This window comes from Hippopotamus amphibius, chromosome 4, assembly GCF_030028045.1.
Source record: "Hippopotamus amphibius kiboko isolate mHipAmp2 chromosome 4, mHipAmp2.hap2, whole genome shotgun sequence".
Taxonomy (NCBI): Eukaryota; Metazoa; Chordata; class Mammalia; order Artiodactyla; family Hippopotamidae; genus Hippopotamus; species Hippopotamus amphibius.
Window position 1 is genome coordinate 110,648,349 of NC_080189.1, and position 20,799 is coordinate 110,669,147.

At 47.2% G+C, this 20,799-nt stretch overlaps 2 protein-coding genes across 2 annotated transcripts; both read right to left on the reverse strand.

Moving 5' to 3' along the window:
• Positions 1–7,790: 7,790 nt before the first annotated feature.
• LOC130852360 (malignant T-cell-amplified sequence 1-like) lies at positions 7,791–8,477 on the reverse strand. The gene has a single exon (XM_057733310.1). It carries the CDS (start codon positions 8,475–8,477, stop codon positions 7,932–7,934), a length of 546 nt encoding a protein of 181 aa, XP_057589293.1. The 3' UTR covers positions 7,791–7,931.
• A 7,087-nt stretch (positions 8,478–15,564) lies between these two features.
• Positions 15,565–17,268, reverse strand: LOC130851924 (vasculin-like protein 1). Its single transcript, XM_057732593.1, is given in 1 exon segment — positions 15,565–17,268. A coding segment is annotated over 1 exon segment (1,458 nt). The 5' UTR covers positions 17,023–17,268.
• Between the last annotated feature and the right edge of the window lie 3,531 nt (positions 17,269–20,799).

A 20,799-nucleotide genomic window follows, 5' to 3' on the forward strand; every position in this document is an offset into this window, starting at 1 on the left:
CCAAATAAAGTCGTATTCCTTACCTCAAAAAAAAAAAATTCACATTTATATGTTGACTTCATATATATATATATATATATATATGTATATATATATATATAAATTCACTGAGTGCAAAAACCCTGTTTCACACTGCCTTGCTGTTCCAACATACTCAGTGTTTTTGCTAGTAGATAACAATCGATGTAGCTTTTATTTGATTCCTTGGGGCCAAGGTGATAAAATGGCAAAATGAGATATACAGACATTACGTCCTCTTTAAGATTTCAGAAGATGCAATTCTTGGTGAGAGGAGTAATAAAGGAGGACCTGATGGAGGAATGCAAGCCTTCAGTTCTGAAGAAAAGTGATAATGTGTATGATAATTAGGCCAAGAGGGAACAGCAAACTCAAGATAAAAGAATAATTTGAACCTAAGCTAGACATCAAAAGGTCCACAAAAATTCTGTGAGAGATGAGAAAAACAAGTTGGCTAGAGTGGAGTGGGATGCTTAGCTTTCCGAGATGAAAACTTAGACTCTGTAACTTTTTTTCAGTAAGAGGAAACTAACAGAACTTCTTGCATGTCTCTGCGGGGTGAGGTAACACCCTGAGGTGTTGAATGAGGTGAGGAAATACCGTGGTGTCTTCTACAGATGAGTGCCCACGTTCTGGAGTCAGATGTCTTGAGATCCCATCTCCATCATGCATGGGCTCTGTGACTTTGAGTAATTAGCCTTGCCTCTCTGTGCCTCAAGTTGTGGGCTCCAAAAAAGGTTATAATACTATCTCAGACGACTGTTTTCGTAAATTATGAGTATTTTAAAGGGTATATGGGGAGGGGGGGGAGGCTGCAGAAGAAGGGCTGCATAGGTTTGGAGAAGGGCACCAGGAAAAGAAAGATGGAGTAAAGGGTTTTAGAGCTATGGAGAGTTAGTCATCACCTAATCCTGTGGGGAAGTAGCCACTGCTCAGGGAATTTCTCCTGCATTCACCTACAAATAGGGAGTGCAACTAGCATCCTTTAACTGAGAGTAATAGTTCATTAACTGAATTTTAACAGAAGCAATAAACCTAAGCCTCTTTGGTGCATCACCAGAATGAGGGCATTGCTTGGTTAAGGGCTCACTTTTCAACCACATTCACTGAAGTGATGCTTTACCTGTAATTAAGAGAGTGATACTCAAAACCTTACTGCAGCTTCTCAGATGTTATCTAGTACAACTTGGAAGGTTAACAAGAAGGGGAACAACCAGCATAACCAATAAACACGATGACAAACAAATCACAGCTCTCTTTGGCCTGAGAATCTGCGATGGTTTTAAGAATGTTTCCCCCTTAGTGTAATGCCCTCTACATCCACCCATGTTTTTCTTCTTTTTCACATTATGGTAGATGTTTACTGAGATGTAGAGATAAATACAGATTTAAAAGAATCGACTGTCATTTGACCTCAGAAGAGTACACACATAATTGCCAATAGTCAGTGTGTACATAAGCAGTCCTTAGAGGGACTGCTCCTCACTTCATGTTTTTGGAAGGCATGGTTGAAAGGCACAGTCATCGTCAGCTCAAATCTTCAACACACCGGAAACGCAGGCTTACTTTTTTTATTTATTTTTTTATTGGAATGTAATTGCTTTACACTCCTGTGCCAGTTTTTGAGGTACACCAAGGTCAATCATCTGTATTTATCCACATAACCCCGTATTCCCTCCCTCCCTCGACTCCCCCCAACCCTCCCCGAACCAGTCCTCTAAGGCATCATCCATCATCGAGTTGATCTCCCTTTGTTATACAGCAACTTCCCACTGGCTATTTTACAGTTGGTAGTATATATATGTCTATGCTACTCTCTCACTTCGTCTCAGCTTCCCCTTCACCCCCCGCCCCCCCAAACCTCGAGTCCTCCAGTCCATTCTCTGCATCTGCATCCTTATTCTTGTCTTCAGGCTTACTTTAAAAAGCACTGTTTTGCCAACCACAACTCTCTTGCCCACCTTCCTACATCATTCGGACTGAAGGAAAAAAAGACTTTGGACAGAGATAACCCCAAAACATGCGATTGAAAATGTGATGTGCAGATTCAGAAAGACTTTTCCTGCTCAGAAAATGTTTTCTCTGTGACACAGATGTGCTTTTCAAAGCCTTGGAATTTCCTCCTTTGAAAATATGTTGAGCCAGCTGAATTTTTAAAGGAAATAATTATATCCTGAATTTAGCTCTGCTGAAAGAGCACACAAGAATTGCAATCATGCTCTTTGGAAGTGTTTTAAAGTTTTCCTAGAGTTTATCAATGTGAGAATGAATGGAAGGACTGAGGTCCCAGGATTAACGTAGACCTTGATTTTTAAAAGAATGAGAAAATGCATAGAGGTGAAAAGATGTGCCAACACGTGCATTATCATTAATCCTCAAAATTTGAAAACCTCGGTTTGTAATATTCGAAATCCTTATTGGTCATTATTTGTAATATGTTTGCTGTTAAAAGATTCCCAGTAAAATACAGATTGAGAGTGGGTAAGTATATGGCAATGGTAGGAATGTCCCTTTATGTGTTTCCAGTTTAGGGGTATTACAAATACAGGCACTGTAAACGTTTTCTTTCCACTGGTGGCTGGGGGGTGGGGTGGGGTTCACCGCTTGTATTCCCAGCAGCAATGGACGAAGAGTTGCATTTGCTCAGCATTTCTGCCAACCCGCGGCCAGCCTTTTTTGCTGTTGTTCATAGGTAGTGTATCTCACTGCGGTTTAATTTGAATGTCTCTAATGAATAAAGATGTCAAGCTTCTCGTCATGTGCTTATTTGCTACTCATATATCTTATTTGGGGAAGTGTCTGTTCAGATGTTTTGCCTGTTTTTTTATTGCTTCTGCTTTCTCATCATTGAATTCTGAAAATATATATTCTGAATGCTTATGATTAAATATATGTTCTGATAATAGCTTCTTTTAGTATATAGCTTGTCTTTTCCTTGTCTTAACAGTGTCTTTTAAAACTCAGAAGTTCTTAATTTCAGTTAACTCTATTTCTTCACTGAAGGGTTTTTGGTGTTACAGCTAAGAAATCTCTGCTAAACTCAAAGCCACAAAGTTTTTGTCCTATGTTTACTTTTAGAAATGTTTCAACGTTTAGGTCTACAATGCACTTTTGAATTAACTTTTGTATACATTGTAAAGTGAGGGCCAAAGTTCAATATTTTTGCATATGGATGCCCCCAGCACCATTTGCTGAGAAGACTTATTCTTCTTCAATGGGATTTCCCTGCAACTTTGTAGAAAATCAACTGATGATATTTAGCAGGTCCAGTTGGAGTCTCTTCTTAGCTCCCTTGATTCTTTTTTTTAATTTTATTTATTTATTCATTTATTTATTTATGGCTGTGTTGAGTCTTCGTTGCTGCACGTGGGCTTTCTCTAATTGTGGCGTGCAGGGGCTACTCTTCATTGCGGTGCACAGACTTGATTGGGGTGGCTTCTCTTGCTGTGGAGCACTTGGGCTTCAGTAGTTGTGGCCCACAAGCTCTAAAGCACAGACTCAGTAGTTGTGGTACACGGGCTTAATTGCTCCACAGCACGTGGGATCTTCCCAGACCAGGGCTCAAACCTGTGTCTCCTGCATTGGCAGGCGGATCTTAACCACTGAGCTCCCTTGATTCTTGAGCCTGTTCTTTTGCTAAAACCACACTGTCCACGGCAGCTGTATAGGAAGCCTCAGCACCTGGAAGCGAGACCCGCAGCTTTGCTCTCCTTTTTCAAAGTGGTGTGGGCTAGTCTGTCTCTTGGAATTGCCATTAAAATTTTAGAAACAGTTTGCCAATTCTCATGAAAAACCTGTGTGACTTTTGACTCAAATCGTGTTAAGTGTCTGTATTAATTTGGGAGAACTGACACCATCGCCTTCGTCAGTCTTCCCGTTGTTCCTGAACAGATCAACCCTCTGTGCATGAAAGTGCCCTTTAATCCGTGTTTCATTCGTGTTTTGTGGTTTCAGCACACAGATCGTGCACACGTTGTTAGGTTAAGGATTTCAAGCTTTTTTGTGCTATTGAAAACGGTCTATTTTTAAATTTCAACAATGGTTCGTTGTTAGCACATAGACATGCAACTGATTTTTAAATATTGATTTGCTAGCCTCATGTATCTGTTCTAATGGCTTATTTTGTACGTTCCTTGGGATTTTCTACTTAGACAATTAAGTTGTCTGTGAATAGAGACAGTTTTGTTTTTTATTTGCAGGCCACATGTCTTTCACTTCTTTGAAGGTCTTCCTTTACTGCACCTAAAATGACTGCTAGAAGTAGCTCCAGGGGACATTTCTGTCCTGTTCCTGGTTTTAGGAAGAGAGCATTCAGTCTTTCACCAATATGTGAGCTGTAGGTATTTTATAGACCTACTTTATCAGGTTGAGGAAGACTTCTTTTAGTGAATGAATTAATACTGAACTATGTCAAATGTTTTCTCCTGCATCTAGTGGGAAGACCTTATGCTTTTCCTTCTTTAATCTATTAATAGGGCATATCACTTTGTTTTCTAAGTATTAAACCAGGCTTCCACTTCCAGAATAAACCCCATGTTTTGCCATTTTTACATATTACTGGGCTCAGTTTGCTCATTTTTTAAACAGTATTTGTGTTTATATACAGAAGGATGTTGGCCTGTAGTTCTGTGAGGGGGTTTGTTACGTCTGTGGTTTGGATCTTTCAGTACTGCTGGCCTCATAAAATGAGTTGGAAAGTGTCCCTTAAACCTCTTTATTGTAGGAGAAATTCTGTAAATTTCTTAATATCTCTTCCTGAAATGTTTGGTAAAATTCACTAGTGAAACTTTCTGGGTGTGGAGTGTTCCTTGTTTGAAGAATTTTAACCACAAATTGAATTATGTACTTTGATACAGTACTACTGTACTCATCCATTTCTTCCTAAGTGAGCTGGTAGTTCCCTTAGTGTCCTAGGGAAGTTTCCTCTGCAAATAACTTTAGGGTAGTTCAAATCCTTTTCATCAGTGCCATCATCTTTTGCCTGAAATACCCGCAACCCGAACTATTACGAGCAGAGTTACTTTCTCTAGTCTTATCCCCAACGAAGCCATCCTCACCATTATTATTTATGCAAAATATAATACTGTTCATGTCTCATTCTTTCTTAGCAGCCTTTTAAAGACCCATGTAAATTAAGTATATAAATTCTTCAGCACATTAAAACTGGGTCTCTACCATAAGCCTCCAGCTTCACAGCCTCTCACTTTTTCCTGGAAAATCATGGCCTACAAATGCCAAACTGCTTTTATTTCTGTGACTCTACTGCATCGCTCATGCTATATCTTTTACTGTAACTTTTCACCATATTCATTATGAATTTTTTTTTTTTTTTTTGGCCATGCCGCATGGCTTGCAGGATCTTTGTTCCTTGACCAGGGATTGAGGGATTGAACCCAGGTCCTTTGCAGTGAAAGCACAGAGTCCCAACCACTGGACTGCCAGAGAATTCCCAATATTCTTAATCATGTTTTATGTCTCCACTCACACATCCTCTCATTCAGAAATCCTCTTCGATTCTCTAGGAAGAGACAGCTCTCCCTCATTCATTCATGTTATGTTGTAACAGGTAATTCAGGTATTTACCATATACAGGTTATGTACATACACAACTACAGGAAAGTGAAATTATCTCAGCTTGCCTCCCTACCACGACCAAGCTCCTGGAAACCAGTTACAGTAATACTGTATTTCTCTCCCCGTCGCTTACTCCTAGCCCAGTGTCCAGCCCTGAAGAAAGTGCCCAACAATGTTTGCTGCACTCTTCTGGGTTACGTGGCACTGGACCATGTAGACTCTGGAGGTAAAATGCAACTACAACGTGTATTTCATTAGCCAGCATTCTGTCACTGAACCAGGCACTGGAACTGGCCACAAGGAAGTAGAGGGGATCCTCTTCTACTCTGATTGTTCATAATACCTTTTTGGCTCACAGGTCACCTTAAACACGTGATCAATGTAGAGAATGCTTTAACAAATACAGTTATCTGTGCACATACACACCAGACTTTGTATGACATTCCAGGAAGTTCATAGAACTCTTGATCTCCATCCGCTTCCCAATGTGTATACAGGCTTCCCACTGTGAGTTGTTCAGTAGGATTAAAACAGCATCCAACAGGACCAGGTGAACCAGGAAGGAGTGAAAGAGAAAGAATAGGAAGAGACCTGAAAGAGGAAGGCTCAGAGTAGATCTGAAGTGTCGTCATTCAACTTTCAGTGTAGATGGTTAGGATATAACAAAAGACTTGTAAGGTTGCTTACCTGACTGTCTCCATCAGTGTCCCACCAAGGCCAGGGTGCTCCAGAATATTATCATGAGAAGCTCAGGGACGCTCCACACGTGTCCACCAATGACCAGGTAATGGTGCTGACTGGGGTGGGGAGTTAATAGAGGCAAAAACCCTAAGCCTTTGAGGAAAAAACAGTGATGAGGGGTGTTAAAGAGCTGTTCTGTGACAAGCCTGTGGTGACAGGAGATAATCCACTTGTGTGGATTTGAGGACAGAAGGCCATCCTCTACCCCTGCTTTTGGAGCCATTCCTTCTTGCTTCTCTTTTCCACTGATTATACCCCTACCAAGTACTCCCCTCTTAGTGAGTCTCTCCCGCTAACAAACATGCCACAAGAAGGAAAAAGACAAGAACAAATTAAAATAATGACGGCAAAATAATATAACCTCCAAAACAGATTATCTTGACTACGCCTTTCCTCTTTCACCCACCTTTTAACTCCCAAAATTCTGTAAGTATAACACAAAGAGTAAACCCCCATATATGGCCTTCTCACTCCAAGCACCCCCAAATCTACTGCAATTTGTCTTACTAGCACATGAATGTCACTGCAACTGCTGATGCGAAAGTTACCGATGAACTTTCAGCTGACCTATTTTATCCCTGTTGGGGGTCTATGATGGCACTCTATAAAAATGGAGCTCTCTTTAGCTTTAAACTTCAGAAAACTCAAGTAAAAATGAAGTGATCTTTAAAAAAAAATTTTTATTTCACAGAACTTAGTCACACCCCTTAAGAGGTCCCAGTGTATGGAATCTGCATAGTTGATTAATCATCAGCTCATACATCATCAAGGGCACTATTATTTTCTATTTTCAACTTCACCACGTTCAGACTTTATGCTTATGAAGGGGTGGGGGTGCGTGTGTGCGCGCGCGCGTGTGTGTGTGCGCGCGCGTGTGTTTGGCAAGAGCAAAATCATACACCCATGTGCATTCAAAGCAGGGAGGCTGTCTCCCCATGCGCCATTCTTTCAGGGGCCCCTCCTAACACAGGCCACCCATCCACCTACAAATGACTCCGAGCCACGGGAGGAAGGACCCTTCTTTTCCTATGGATCCCTTAACAGAAGGTCCGGCTTGGCCTTAGCCCCCACGCCCACCTACAAATCAATCAACCTCACAGGGAAACAGCCCACCCGTGACAGACCTGGACTACCCACCATTTCCCAGACTCGTGTAGAAAAGGGGTGCGCAGAGCTCCGCCAGCAAGGAGGTGGGGGGCGTGGGGGGGGATGACGCTTGCCGGGTGGACGACCCGTCCCGTGCGCTGCGTGCTTTTTACAGGACTTTCTGTTCCTAGCACTCGTCCCTCAGGCGCGCGTGTGGATGGGGTTGTTTGGGGCCTCTCCTCCGTCGTTTTCTGTCCCCAGGTCTGCACGCACAACCGCGGTCCGGCGAGCAACAGCGCGCTCTCGCCTCTGAGACCCGTGTTGCTGAGCGCGCGCGCATCCGCATGTTGGAACCGACGTCCGCCTAGACAGGCGCGGCAGCAGCGGCAACCGCCCCGCCGGGGGACGCGCGCGCGCGCACGCCCGAGGACAAGCGCACGGACACCGGGAAGAGCGGCAAGGCTTTACTGGGTCTCTCCCGCCGCCGCCGCCCCCGCCCCCCGCCACGGGGCTCACTTGTGCGCCTTCATGTGCCACAGCCCGTCGTTCAGGTAGTGCACGTTCTCGATGCCCACGCCCTTGTTGACCCTGCCGATCTCCTCGGCCGACAGCCTCATGACGCCCACGCACAGCGCGTGCTGCTTGCCCTCGGCCGTGATGGCCACGGGCGTGCGCGCCGCGGCGGGGAGCAGCTGCGCGCCCGCCGACGTGAGCCCCGGGCACATGACGTGCGCGCCGCTGAGCACGAACTTGATGGCGCCCTTGTCCACCTGCTGGCGCGGCAGCAGGAACGGGTACTGGTGCAGCAGCCGCAGCGTCGGGTAGAAGGGGCCCTCGCGCTGCCGGAAGAATAGCAGCTCGCCGCGGGCCGCGAGGATCTCGATGTGCTCGTGGCAGCGCACGAGCTTCACCGGCTCCCTCCGGGGCATCATCTGGCCCAGCCACGGCTCGATGCCCGGAAACTGCTCCGCCAGCTGGCTCTTGATGCCCTTGATCGCCGACGTCTTCAGCTGGATGCAGTGGGACACGTGTTCCTTCTCGTCGAACTTCTTGAACATGGTCCAAGGCGAAGAGGGCGGCGATGCCCACCACCACCACCACCACCACGATGGTCCAGAACCACAGAGGACCCTCGGCGACCGGGAGTGCGGCGGCGGCGCGGCTGCTCACCCGACGGCGGACGGAAGGCGCGCCCGTCGTGGCTGTCGTTAACCGGAAGAGGGGCGCGCTTTACGGCTTTTCGGGGACACTACTTCCGCCCGCCTCTCCCCCACCCCCCCCCCCAACATGGTGGCGCTGTTGCCGGCGGCACCGGGGCGGCCGAGGCCTCTCCCGCGCGGGCAGGTCGACGCGGCGGGGCCTGAGAAGGAGGCGGAGGTAGGGCCGCCGTGTGCGTGGCCGGAAGGGAAGCAGGGAGGGGGCCCGCGGTCTGTTTGTACTGTCGGGAAGCGGGCCGCCGCCCGTCCGGGTCCCGTGGGGACGAGTCCCGAGGGAGAGGCCCTTTCACGCCGCGCGGTGTCGGCGGGGAGTCGGGCGCTGCGGCGGCTGCGGCGGCGTTCCCGGGGAGAACGGGCCCTCCGCTTCGTGGGGGCGCGGGGCGGGGCTGTCCTCGCGGGTCACGTCCGTTTGTTCCGTCCGCTGCTGCGCGGCGCGCTGAAGCCTCTGGGGTTGTGGGCCCCTTTCCCGCGCCAGGCCAGCCGGCGCCGGAGCCGCAGGCTGGGCAGCCCTGCTGTTGAGGCAGATTAATAACAAAAGCAGGGAAGGAAGAGAGGCAAACAGAAGAGAATGCAAGCCTCAGGGAATAAGTAACTTCTGGCCTCTTTTACAGAGATCCTGCCATAAACAGCCCAGACATCTGAGTCAAGGAGATAAGGGAAAACCTGACATCTGCACTCTGGCCTCTGTACCTTGCCCCTGCCTAGATAAACATAGCTATAGGCTCTCAAAAAGCGCGGGAACTGGTTTATAAAAGGGGAAACTTTTCTTTGTTTCGGGGCTCAGTCTTTGGATGTGAGTCCACTGGGCCTATACCGGTACAATAAACATTGCTTCCTGTATTACAAGCCTCGGTGTCCTGCCTACCTCTACTGATTCCTTCAACACTGTCAGGTCCGCGCTCGTCTCAGTTCCCGGGGAAGTTCCCCCCCCCCGTCCGCTCGGCTTCCCCTCCTCATCCCAACGCGTGTGGGGCTCCTGAGGGCAGGAGCTGTGTCTCTTGGTTTTTCGCGTAGCAAAAGATGTGTTTCATGTCACACACTGCACGCACAGTAAGTGACTGGCGAACAAAGGGAAGGGTGCTCCCTCTCCCCCCAGGGTTTGGTCCCTTTCTTTCCCGGACAGCGCTTCGTGAACAGAGGAAGGGCGCATCCTTGCTCTGCGGACGCGTTTCCCCAACCCGCACACGTTTCCCTCGGGAGGCCCGCGCTGCGGCAGGACTGGCCCAGGCGCTGAGCGTGTGGCGGGCAGATAACAGGCTTTCCCCATCCTCGGGAGCTCCTAGCGATGAGGGTTTAAAAACTCGCCTTCTCTAAAGTCGCGCGGCCTGGTTCTTAAACTGTATAGAAGAACGGAGGTCTTTGAGGCTGGCATACATTAGCGTATGAAAGGATACGATGCACTCTAAACATACTGATATGTTAAAACACCACCAGCTTAATCTGGCTAAGTAATTTAAAATCTGTTCAAAATTAATTAACTATATGGATTTCTTAAAAGAATGTCATGGCACAAAACTCAGTCTTTCAGGCCCCGGGATGTACCACTTCCTAAGTCTTCTCAGCCCCCCTCGGTATCACCTTGCTTCCTCATGAAATCAGAATGATACAGCGTGTACGTCCCAAGGTGTATGGGGGAGTTATGGGGAATAAAAACTACAGTGTGTAACGGACTTCCTGATAGTAGGAAGCGGTGTAAGTACATTTTAGTGTTTAACTTACTTATGTGCAAAACAGCCTTTATACAATAGTGATAAGATCTAAGGCTATACTATATATGTAAAACAATTCCAGAAAATTACTGCAGCTTTGGATAATTTATTAAGTCAAATAGTCAAGAGATGCCAGCATTCGATTTTCAGTGAGCAATCTAAAGGGAGTATGTAATCGAGATATGGTGATTATGTTGCAGAAATGAGGAAGCCAAGTCATAAAATTTCTCAGGTTCCTCAGATCTCCAAAATGGGGAACCTGATTCCCACACCTGGGTTGTATTAATAATTTCTAGGGGTTCACCTAGTGCACCTAAAACAATACACTTTGTCTGCATGTTGACAAATGACCACTAGAGGGCAGGAGAGCCAAAGGAATTCTAACGTGGTTCCCAAGACTGCGGTTCTGTATGAGTATTACTAACAGGAACTCAACTAATGGGTAACTGCTCTCGACTAATAGATAACTCTCCTTTTTATCATTCGGTTGTTTTTCCTCAGTTATATTTACAAAATTAACCCATCTCTACAGAGTCACGAAATATTTCCCAAGCTCAGGTGAAGCACATTCTAAATGGCAATCTACATAATTTACAATTTGTGAATTTTTCTCTGCATTGTAACAGAAAATATGGCTAAAAGTAATTAAAATACGTGGGCTGAGCAACTGGGTGCAGGACGTCCTGCTTGAGCAGCGGAGGAGCTAAGGGTGTGGACTTAGGAATGCCGGGTCAGCGCATGTTAGAATGCTGCTTGCACACGCACTGATTGTCCTTCTGCAAAGACCACAGCCCCCAATTATGTGAGGCCCTCTGTACAAAAAGATGTACAGAAAGAAATTTGGTTACTTCAAAGAAAACATTGATTGTGGGATGGAACTGGGAGTGTGAGAACCTTATGCTATCTAACTTCCTGAATGCGGAGAGCTCAATAAAAGCAATGTGGGATGAATCATCGGGGCTCTTGATCCTAGAGGTTTTGAGTCCCCTGGTCCCATCTTTCTCTTAAATCTGTGTTTATGTTTCTTTAAGATTGCGGCACCCATCGTTCGCTCCGAGCTGCCAAGCTGGTCTCGGCACTGCATCCGTAGACAATCAGCAGGAAAATAATTGCGTCTACAGGGATGTCTGTTAAAACAAAAATTAGCCCTGCATTTTTCACCTGTTGAAATATTTTAAATGCCTTTTCTCACATTGCTTCAATGTATAAACTGTTTTTGAAATTTTAAAAAGCTGTGTGTTGTAAAAATAATCTCACTTGACGTCCAGAATGTTTTTAATTACATCATTTACCTCATCGCTCCAGTCCACAGGAAACGCTGCTAAGTTTCTCACATCTGCAAACATGTACTCTGCATTCCCAAGCATATAGACGGATGGGGAGGAGACGTGTGGTCACGCACGCACCACACCTGTATCTGCGTGGGGATGCCCTGAGGAAGGGGCTGCGCATGGGAGGGGTGCGCAGGGGGTCCCCCAGGATCTTGGGGGCTCTCATTCCCAAAGCAAACCCTGGCCTTGGGGTACTGAACCCTCCCTTCTCTGGGCTCTGCCCACATCTTGGGCTCTGGGCCAGTCCCTGACTCTCCCGGTCTCAGCTTCTGGATTGTTCCAGGAGGGGATAGACACGGAACTGTGTGAGGCCCCACTCAGTGTGGACAGAGCCAGGCTCCTGGCCCCCAGTCCCCTGGATGGCTATAGGGGGTGCAGGGGCCCCCCTCCCATGTGAGGAGTCAACATGGGGCGGCCGGCCTCGTGTCCAAGACCACTGCCCAGGGTGCACGCGGCCCCGGACAGTGCAGGCACAAGACCCCCACCTAGTCACACACCTGTCTGGTGCATCTAAGGCTCCCAGCCCTGCCATTACCGCACAGCCCCAAAGGCCGCTGCTCTGCGACCCCACAACTCCTGGGACCCATGGGTCACCCCACTCCAGTCAGGCTGCCTGGAGACTTGGGGATGTGAAAGTCATGGAATACCCCCCCCCCCAGTCCCACACATGCTGCTGTCCTGGTCCCAGCCCCTTCCCCAGGGGCCAGCTCGGTGCATGGCTGCTCAGGGGGCCTGGAGGTGGCATGGACATGGGCTTGGGCGGGAGGAGATCAGGCTGCCTTCCCCCTCCTCCTCTACACCCGCTTCTCTGTCTCTGGCAGGACCCGAGACGTGCACCGGGTCCAGCCTGGCCCTGGCCACGGCCCTGGCTGCTGTAGGAGGGGCTGGAGGGAGCCCCCAGAGGAGGTGGCCCCAGGATGAGGGCTGAGAGTGTTGGGGGTCATTCCTGTTATTAGGGAGCCCCTCCTGGGCACTCAGTTCACCCCAATTTATAGATGAGCCATGGCACCGATGCCCAAGGTCACGCAGCTCTGACCAAGCCCAGCCAAACCCAGACTCCGGGAAGTCACGACAAAGCCTGCCCGGTACCCCAGGTCAGTCTGATCCCAAAGGCCGTGCTGTGCCCAGGAGCCCAAGAGGTGACCCCTGAGCCCGGGCTCGGAGGTGAGTCCCTCGTGGATGGGGGAGTCTGGGGAGGGGCACTGCAGGCTGGGGCTGTGAGGAGGCAAGGGCGGCGGGTCCCTGGCTGAGGAAGGCTCTAGGGAGGCTGGGGTGGGGGGACAGGGCACGCCGGGGAGGTCCTCTGGATTCGATCACACAGGTATCTGAGGAGTCAGGGGCCACTGCAGGTCAGGAGTGGGCAGGAGACACCATCCAGGTACTCTGATGAGAGCCACAGCATCTCAGAGGTGGAGTGAGCTTAATGGGCCTGTCATCCCCGCCCCCCCCCCCCCCGACAGCCCACCAAAGCACGGATCCCCAGGCACACTGGGGAGACCGCCTCCGTGTCCTGACGCTGCAGCGGGGGGCCAGCGTGTGTCCTCTCAGGACGGGCTGTGCTGCCTGAAGGGCCAGAGCTGGCTGCTTGTCCAAGCACCTGTTCAGGAGAGGTCTGTGCCCAGAGGATCTGAGCGAGGGGGCCAAGGGGATGCCCCACCTGTCCAGATGACCAGGGGGCTCTGGTACATGTCATCCTGCTCCAGGCCGGGGACGGGGCCGCGTCGTCTGCCTGCTGGAGCCGTGCCTGCAGACCCCGAGACACCGGGCTGGTGGCTGCATGCAGCAGTCCCGGGAGACCACGCTGAAAAGGAGGGGATGCTGCTGGAGGCTGAGCTGATGAGATCTGGGGGGACTTTGAGGAGGTTGGCTCCCAGAACAGTGGGGGATGGCAAGGTCAGCAGAAGCCCTGGACTCTGCAGGGCACCCCATGCCAGGGTGCAGCTTTGGGGAGTACTGGAAAGGGCTGCAGAAGTGCCATCAGGGAGAAGAGGCAGGTGCTCAGCTTCTTTTCTCGGCCATCAGAGGACCTGAAGACAAAGCTCTCATCATTTCCTTCACTTTGGACCCAGAGGAGCCACCTGAGTGCTCCCTGAACTCTGCTGAGGGAGGGCTGCATCTGTAATGCTCACAGGACTTGGGGTCCTGGGGTTCTGTGGACTTGGAGTTGCCGCTGGTCTGGCTCTTCGATGGGGCCCTTGTGGCTGAATGGAAGGCTGGCTTTGAGTGGTCAGAGCCATGCAGGGGTGGTGCTCTGGGGTGCCTGTGGGCACAGGTGGCAGTGACCCACCCCTGGGGACATATGAGAGAAGTCCTCGGAGGACAGTGATGGCGGTGGGCACGCCTGCACGCCCATGGCAGTGCTCCTGGGCAAAACTGAGCTGGTCTTTGGATCCCACAGAGCAGAAGGCATCCAAGGCTGTGAGTGGTCTGTGGAGGTAGGTCAGCGAGTAGACCACTCATTTCTCATATATGACACTCTGTATGTTCTCAGCAGCAGGAGAATTTCAGGGTAAAAGTGGAATCTGAGAGTAGCTTGGGCTGGTAGTTGGGCAGAAAGTGCCCAGATAGCTCGGTCTACTGCAGTCTGTAAGTACTTACCTATCTGACCACCCAAACTCTGGGAAGCACGGCTCGGTGCCTGCCAGTGCCAGGCTGGTTAGAAGATGACCTTGGTGACCTAGGAAAAGAAGAAGAAAGGAAACCTAGAGTTAGCAGGAGGAAGGAAATAAAGATTAGAGCAAGATAAATGGAATAGAGAACAGATGAGTATTTGAAGAAAAAACAAAGAAAACAAATTCCTTCTTGAGAAGATTTACAAAATTGGCAAATATTTAGCTAGATTGACTTTATTTTTTTTTAAGAACTTTTATTGAGATACAGTTAACAGACAATAAAGAGCATATATTTAGAGTGTACAATTTGGTATCCCAATCTCACAATTCATTCCCCCCCAACCCTCCCTGCTTTCCCCACTTGCTCTCCATGTGTTTGTTCTCTACACCTGTGTCTATTTCTGCGTTGCATTTCCTCTTTCATAGTTGTTAGCATTTGCCTTATGTACTGAGGTGCTCCTATATTGGGTTCATATATATTTATAATTGTTATCTCCTCTTCTTGGATTGATCCCTTGATCTTTATGTAATATCCTTTCTTCTCTCTTGTGACATTTTTTTTTAACTGATGCAAAATATTTATTCCAAGTTGGTTATTTTATGCAGTAGTTTTCCCCTCAACAGACTTGTGATAACCACATCTTTTAAATCTGTAAATAATGTTATCAAAATAATCTTAATCTTTGAAATCTCACAGAAATGTATATTTTACAATCCACCCTGAATATCAAGGCTGCAAGAATAACACAACATTTCCTATATCCAAATATTTTACAGCTGTACCCAGAAAGGAAAAAAAAAAAAAAAAGGGAATAAAACCACATATGCTTGGTTAAGGGCTAACATTACCCGAGCAGCCAGAAATAAAATAAAATATCCAAATTATTAGCATTAATTTAATACAATTATAACTTCAATAGTCACTTTGTCATTGACAATGATTGCTTGAGCACAGGGGTGAGTGCCCCAAGGGCTGGTAGTAGAAGCTGTTGCTGCAGACCAGTGTCTCCTCTCTGCACTGCCAGCTCCCACCTGTGCATCGCCCCATATGTACTGTGTGTATGTGTGTGTGTTTTTAAAATCTTTCCCACCACACAAAGTTCTATTAAGCAGATAACAGGGAAGAACAACAACAAAAGCTAAACAAGCCAATCGCTCGCTCTCTCTTTGGGATATGATTATTTCCCTTGTGCATGAAGTATTCAGCAACAACATAAGAAAAGGAAAAGGAAAAGAACAATTTCTTCTGTATAACCCCTAAACACACAAGCTGAGTTTACTGGGTCAACTTTATCTGTAAGCATTTATATGCCTGCTTCCAGGCATCGTCATCAGATGTTTCACTGCTACTTGTTTCTATGTCTGAGTCTTCAAACTCTGCTTTACGAGTGCTTCTGCAAGGGGAGAACAGGCTGGAACTTCGGCTCTGCAAGAAGCCGTTCTTCCCAAAGCCATTTCTTCCCAGCTGCTCTGTCTTCATGTGGAACTCTTTGAGCTCATCCTCTGTGAGGGGAAGGCAAGTCTCATCATTTTCAGGATACTCCTGCCATCCCATTGCTTTCAATAACCTGTGCTCTGCTTCCAAAGAGTGAGAGAGGACCTCCCCTTCGTCTTCTACGGGGAAAGCAAGACCATTCTGATGACAGCCTTCCTCTCTGTTTTCCTTTGGTTCAGGTGTGCTGTTGTCCTCTGAATCCTCTAGCTTCTCACAGTCTCTGCTCTCTGAGAAGTCTCCATTTCGGTCATCCTTCAGTGTCTTCAGGAACTCGCTCTTCCTGTCAGTAGTTCGGCGGGTCAACTTGGTCAGACGAGAGGAGCTGATCTCAATTGGAGGAGTGGTGCTGGTGGGGCTCTCTTTGGGAGAGCTTAGAACTATACCACCAGCCAGTACTACTGGTTTGGTAACAGAGATTGGACTGGTAAAAGCAGACTCCCGGCTAGAGGAAAGGGATCCTGATTTGTGTTCCATTCTGTTAGCTTTCCACACACTGTGCTTGCATGGAGGTAGTACAGGCTTAGGAACCATGTTCTTATAGACACTGGGAACCATGGTTGACGATTTCTTTCCATTTGCATGGTGAGACCCTGGTGAGGTGAATGCAGCAGAGAAGGCAGCAGCAGGATCTTCTTTGGAAACTTTTTTGATGACTAGCATTTTGGAGGGCTGCTTGGCACTAGGTGGGTTTTCCCACACTCCAGGAGTCCCAATAGGCCTGCATGGCTGATTCTGTTTGCCAGCTTCTGGATTCAAAGAAGGAAAGTCTCCCTCTTCAAACTGCAACTTTTCCACTTTATCATCTTTCTTCTCTTCCCTAATCTCTGTAGGTGGCTTTTCCTGAAAGGTACAGCCTTTCCGGGAATGGAAGCTGCCATTCCAGTGGCGCTGGTTCCCTGTGCCACCCCCACTACGCTGGCTCGTGCCATCATGACCTCGGGAAGAGCTGTGCCAACCAGATGGGTTCCCTGTGATTCCAGCATATGCTCCCTTAGAGACACCAGAGTCCACAGAATCATGGCGGAACAGGGAGGGCTGGTGTCAGGAATCTCCTGTCGTTCATAGAGGTCCATTGTTAAAAAAGCCATCAGAGGAATTATGTCGACGACGGCTTACTCCAAATCTACCATCTCCTCGGGATAGGTGCTCTCTATGTTTTTCGAAGGTGGCTGTAGGTGACTTAGCTGACTGTGGTGTTGAGAAATTTAGCCAAGCAGGAACAAAGTCATGCTGCGCCATTTAGGTCCAGTGTCTCTTTTCAATAAGGTGAGGCATCCAACCTCATGGCCAGGATCCCAGAGTGTAACCTCTGCGGTCCTGTTTCCTGAACTCCTTGAGTCTGCCAGCTGGATTTCCACAAGGTTCTCTTGTTAAAAGGGTACTTAATTAGGCTGGCCAGCAGCACGCCTTATGATGAAGCACAAAGAATCCAGGCTCTGTGTGGATCAATCTCTCAGTCCCCTCAATTGCTCATCTTAAACTATCTAGTTCCTGACACGTTTCCAAAAGGGGGAAGGGGAAAGGGGAAGGGGGAGGGGAACATAAAAAGTATTTGTTACACTTAAAAAATGGGGGGAAGGGGAAAGAGCTGTATTAGTGTTCACCTCATTCAACTTCCTTCAGTGATGGCACTACGATGTTGCTTAGATAATACACGGACATTTTCACACTGCATGCAAACACTGTTCATAACAAGGTCATAGCTTAGAAAGACAGATAGACTTTTGTTTGGGCAAATAATGTCATTGAAGTGATAGATCAAAAATAAAATACTGAAGAGTTATAAAAGATCTTCTGGGTAGTCAGCTCTAGTAGCAAAACATCCACATTACAAAGCCCTTAATTTACAAATCTCATTATTCTTACACAGCTGCTAAAAATTGTGTGCAGGTATGTATTTATATTTCTCTTATCCTTTAAAATCTAAGGACATAAGAAACCTTGTTAAAAAAAAAACAAATCAGAAAGGAACTTGATATGCTTTTCCCTCTGAAGAATAGCAGCTCTCAAGGCAAAATTCTTGGTATAAAGCTCCCAAATGTTTCTTCTATTTCTTTGGTCTTCACTATTTATAAATTCACAGCAAAATTAAAACAAGTAGAAAGACAGGGTTTAGGGAACAGTCATGGAGAAAGTTCCAAAGTGAGGTTTTCTTCTCTTGAGTTTTCTGTATTTCACTTGTTCTGCCCCTTCCTGAAGACTAAATTGAGTTAATGTGAAGTTAATAGGAATCTTCTGCTTCAGTAGAGAATTCACTTTGGGTCCATATCCATCATTATTCCATCATTTTAAAGGCCACAGGAATCTATCATGGGCAGCGGTGGGGCTACAGCTAGGGACCAGTCGTGGCGTCTGAGGGCGCGTCCCCAGCTTCCTGATCCGGCAGAGGTATAGAGCCCACAACCATAACAAAGCTCTTCCCAAAATGGCTGCCCAGCCCACACAGCCCAGGAGGGGCCTCTTGTAACATTTTTTATTTTAAAGTCGATTTTATCTGATATGAGTATTGCTACTCCAGCTTTCTTTTGATTTCCATTTGCATGGAATATTTTTTTCCATCCCCTCACTTTCCGTCTCTATGTGTGCCTAGGTCTGAAGTCGGTCTCTTGTAGACAGCATATATATGGGTCTTGTTTTTGTATCCATTCAGCCAGTCTGTGTCTTCTGGTTGGTGCATTTAGTCCATTTACATTCAAGGTAATTATCGATATGTATGTTCCTATTACCATTTTCTTAATTGTTTTGTTTTTGTTTCTGTAGGTCCTTCTCTTGTGTTTCCCACTTAGAGAAGTTCCTTTAGCATTTGTTATAGGGCTGGTTTGGTGGTGCTGAATTCTCTTAGCTGTTGCTTGTCCGTAAAGCTTTTGATTGTCTGTAAAGCTTTTGATTTCTCCATTGAATCTGAATGAGATCCTTGCTGGGTAGAGTATTCTTGGTTGTAGCTTCTTCCCTTTCATCACTTTAAATATATCGTGCCACTCCCTTCTGGCTTGCAGAGTTTCTGCCGAGAAATCAGCTGTTACCCTGATGGGAGTTCCCTTGTGTGTTATTTGTCATTTTTCCCTTGTTGCTTTTAATAATTTTTCTCTGTTTTTAATTTTCATCAACTTGACTAATATATGTCTTGGCATGTTTCTCCTTGGGTTTATCCTGCCTGGGACTCTCTGCGCTTCCCAGACTTGGGTAGCTATTTCCTTTCCCATGTCAGGGAAGTTTTCAACTATAATCTCTTCCAATATTTTCTCGGGTCCTTTCTCTCTCGTCTCCTTCTGGGACCCCTATAATGCGAATGTTGGTGCATTTAACATTGTCCCAGAGGTATCTTAGGCTGTCTTCAGTTCTTTTCATTCTTTTTTCTTTATTCTTTTCTGCATCAGTGATGATCACCATTCTGTCTTCCAGGTCACTTATTCGCCCTTCTGCCTCAGTTAATCTGCTATTGGTTCCTTCTACTGTATTTTTCATTTCAGTTATCGTGTTGCATATCTCTGTTTGTTTGCTCTTTAATTCTTCTAGGTCTTTGGTAAACTTTTTGATCTTTGCATCCAGTCTTTTTTCAAAGTCCTGGATCATCTTCACTATCATTATTCTGAATTCTTTTTCTGGAAGGGTGCCTATCTCCTCTTCATTTAGTTGTTTTTTGGGGGCTTTATCCTGTCCCTTCATCTGGTACAAAGTCCTCTGCTTTTTCATTTTCTCTATCTTTCTGTGGCTGTGGCTTTCAGTTCCACAAGATGAAATACTGCTGATACTGCTTGATTCTGCTGTCTGCCCTCTTGTGGAGGAAGCTATCTAGGAGGCTCGTGGGTGCTTCCTGTTGGGAGGCACTGATGGTGGGTAGGGCTGGGTGGGCGGGGCTCAGTAAAGCTTTAATCTGATTTGGTGGGCGGAGCTCAGTAAAACTTTAATCTGCTTGTCTGCTAATGGGTAGGGCTGTGTTCACACCTTGTTGGTTGTTTGGCCTGAGGCCACCTAGCACTGGAGCCCACAGGCTTTTTGGTGGGGCTAATGGCAGGACTCTGGGAGGGCTCACACCAATAAGCACTTCCCAAAACCCCTGCTGCCAGTGCCCCTGCCTCCTTGATGAGCCACAGCTGCCCTCCACCTCTGCAGGCAACCGTCCAACACCAGCAGGTAGGTTTGGTTCAGTCTCCTATGGGGTCACTGCTCCTACCCCCTGGGTCCTGGTGAGCACATTTTTTTGTGTGCCCTCCAAGAGCGGAGTCTCTGTTTCCACAAGTCCTGTGGAGGTCCTGCAATCAAATCCCGCTGGCTTTCAGAGTCTGATTCTCTGGGGATTCCTCCTCCCGTTGCTGGACTCCCAGGTTGGGAAGCTTGATGTGGGGCTCAGAACCCTCACTTTAGTGGGTGGACTTCTGCAGTATAACTGTTCTCCAGTTTGTGATTCACCCACCCAGCATTTATGAGATTTGATTTTAACGCGATTGCACCCCTCCTACCGTCTCATTGTGGCTTCTCCTTTGTCTCTGGATGTGGGCTGTCTTTTTGGTGAGTTCCAGTGTCTTTCTGTTGATCATTGTTCAGCAATTAGTTGTAATTCTGGTGCTCTTGCAAGAGGGAGTGAGCACACGTCCTCCTACTCCACCATCTTAATCCTCTCCAGTCATTGCTTTTTTACCTTTTTTTCCCCCTGTGGGATACAGAGGTTGTAGGATATGCTGACTGTATTAGTTTGCTAGGGCTGCCATAAAAAAAAATACCACAGACTAAGTGGTAAATAAAAATAAAAATAAAAATAAAAATAAAAATAAAATAAAAAATGTATTTCTCATAGTTCTGGAGGCTAGAATTCTTAGATCGAAGTGTCAGCAGGGTTGGTTTCATTCTGAGGCCACACTCCCTGCCTTACAGTTGACAGCCTTCCTGCTGTGACCTCATATGGTCAGCCCTCTGTCTTAGCTAGATTGACTTTAAAAAGAGAAAAGACTCCAATTACAAAAGCGGTGGGACATTATTATTGACTGCATAAAGGGAAGGGATTGTAAGAGAGCGTTA

Coding starts and splice junctions, on each gene's coding strand:
- LOC130852360 (XM_057733310.1), bottom strand. CDS start 8,477: ATGTTCAAGAAGTTCGACGAGAAGGAACACGTGTCCCACTGCATCCAG.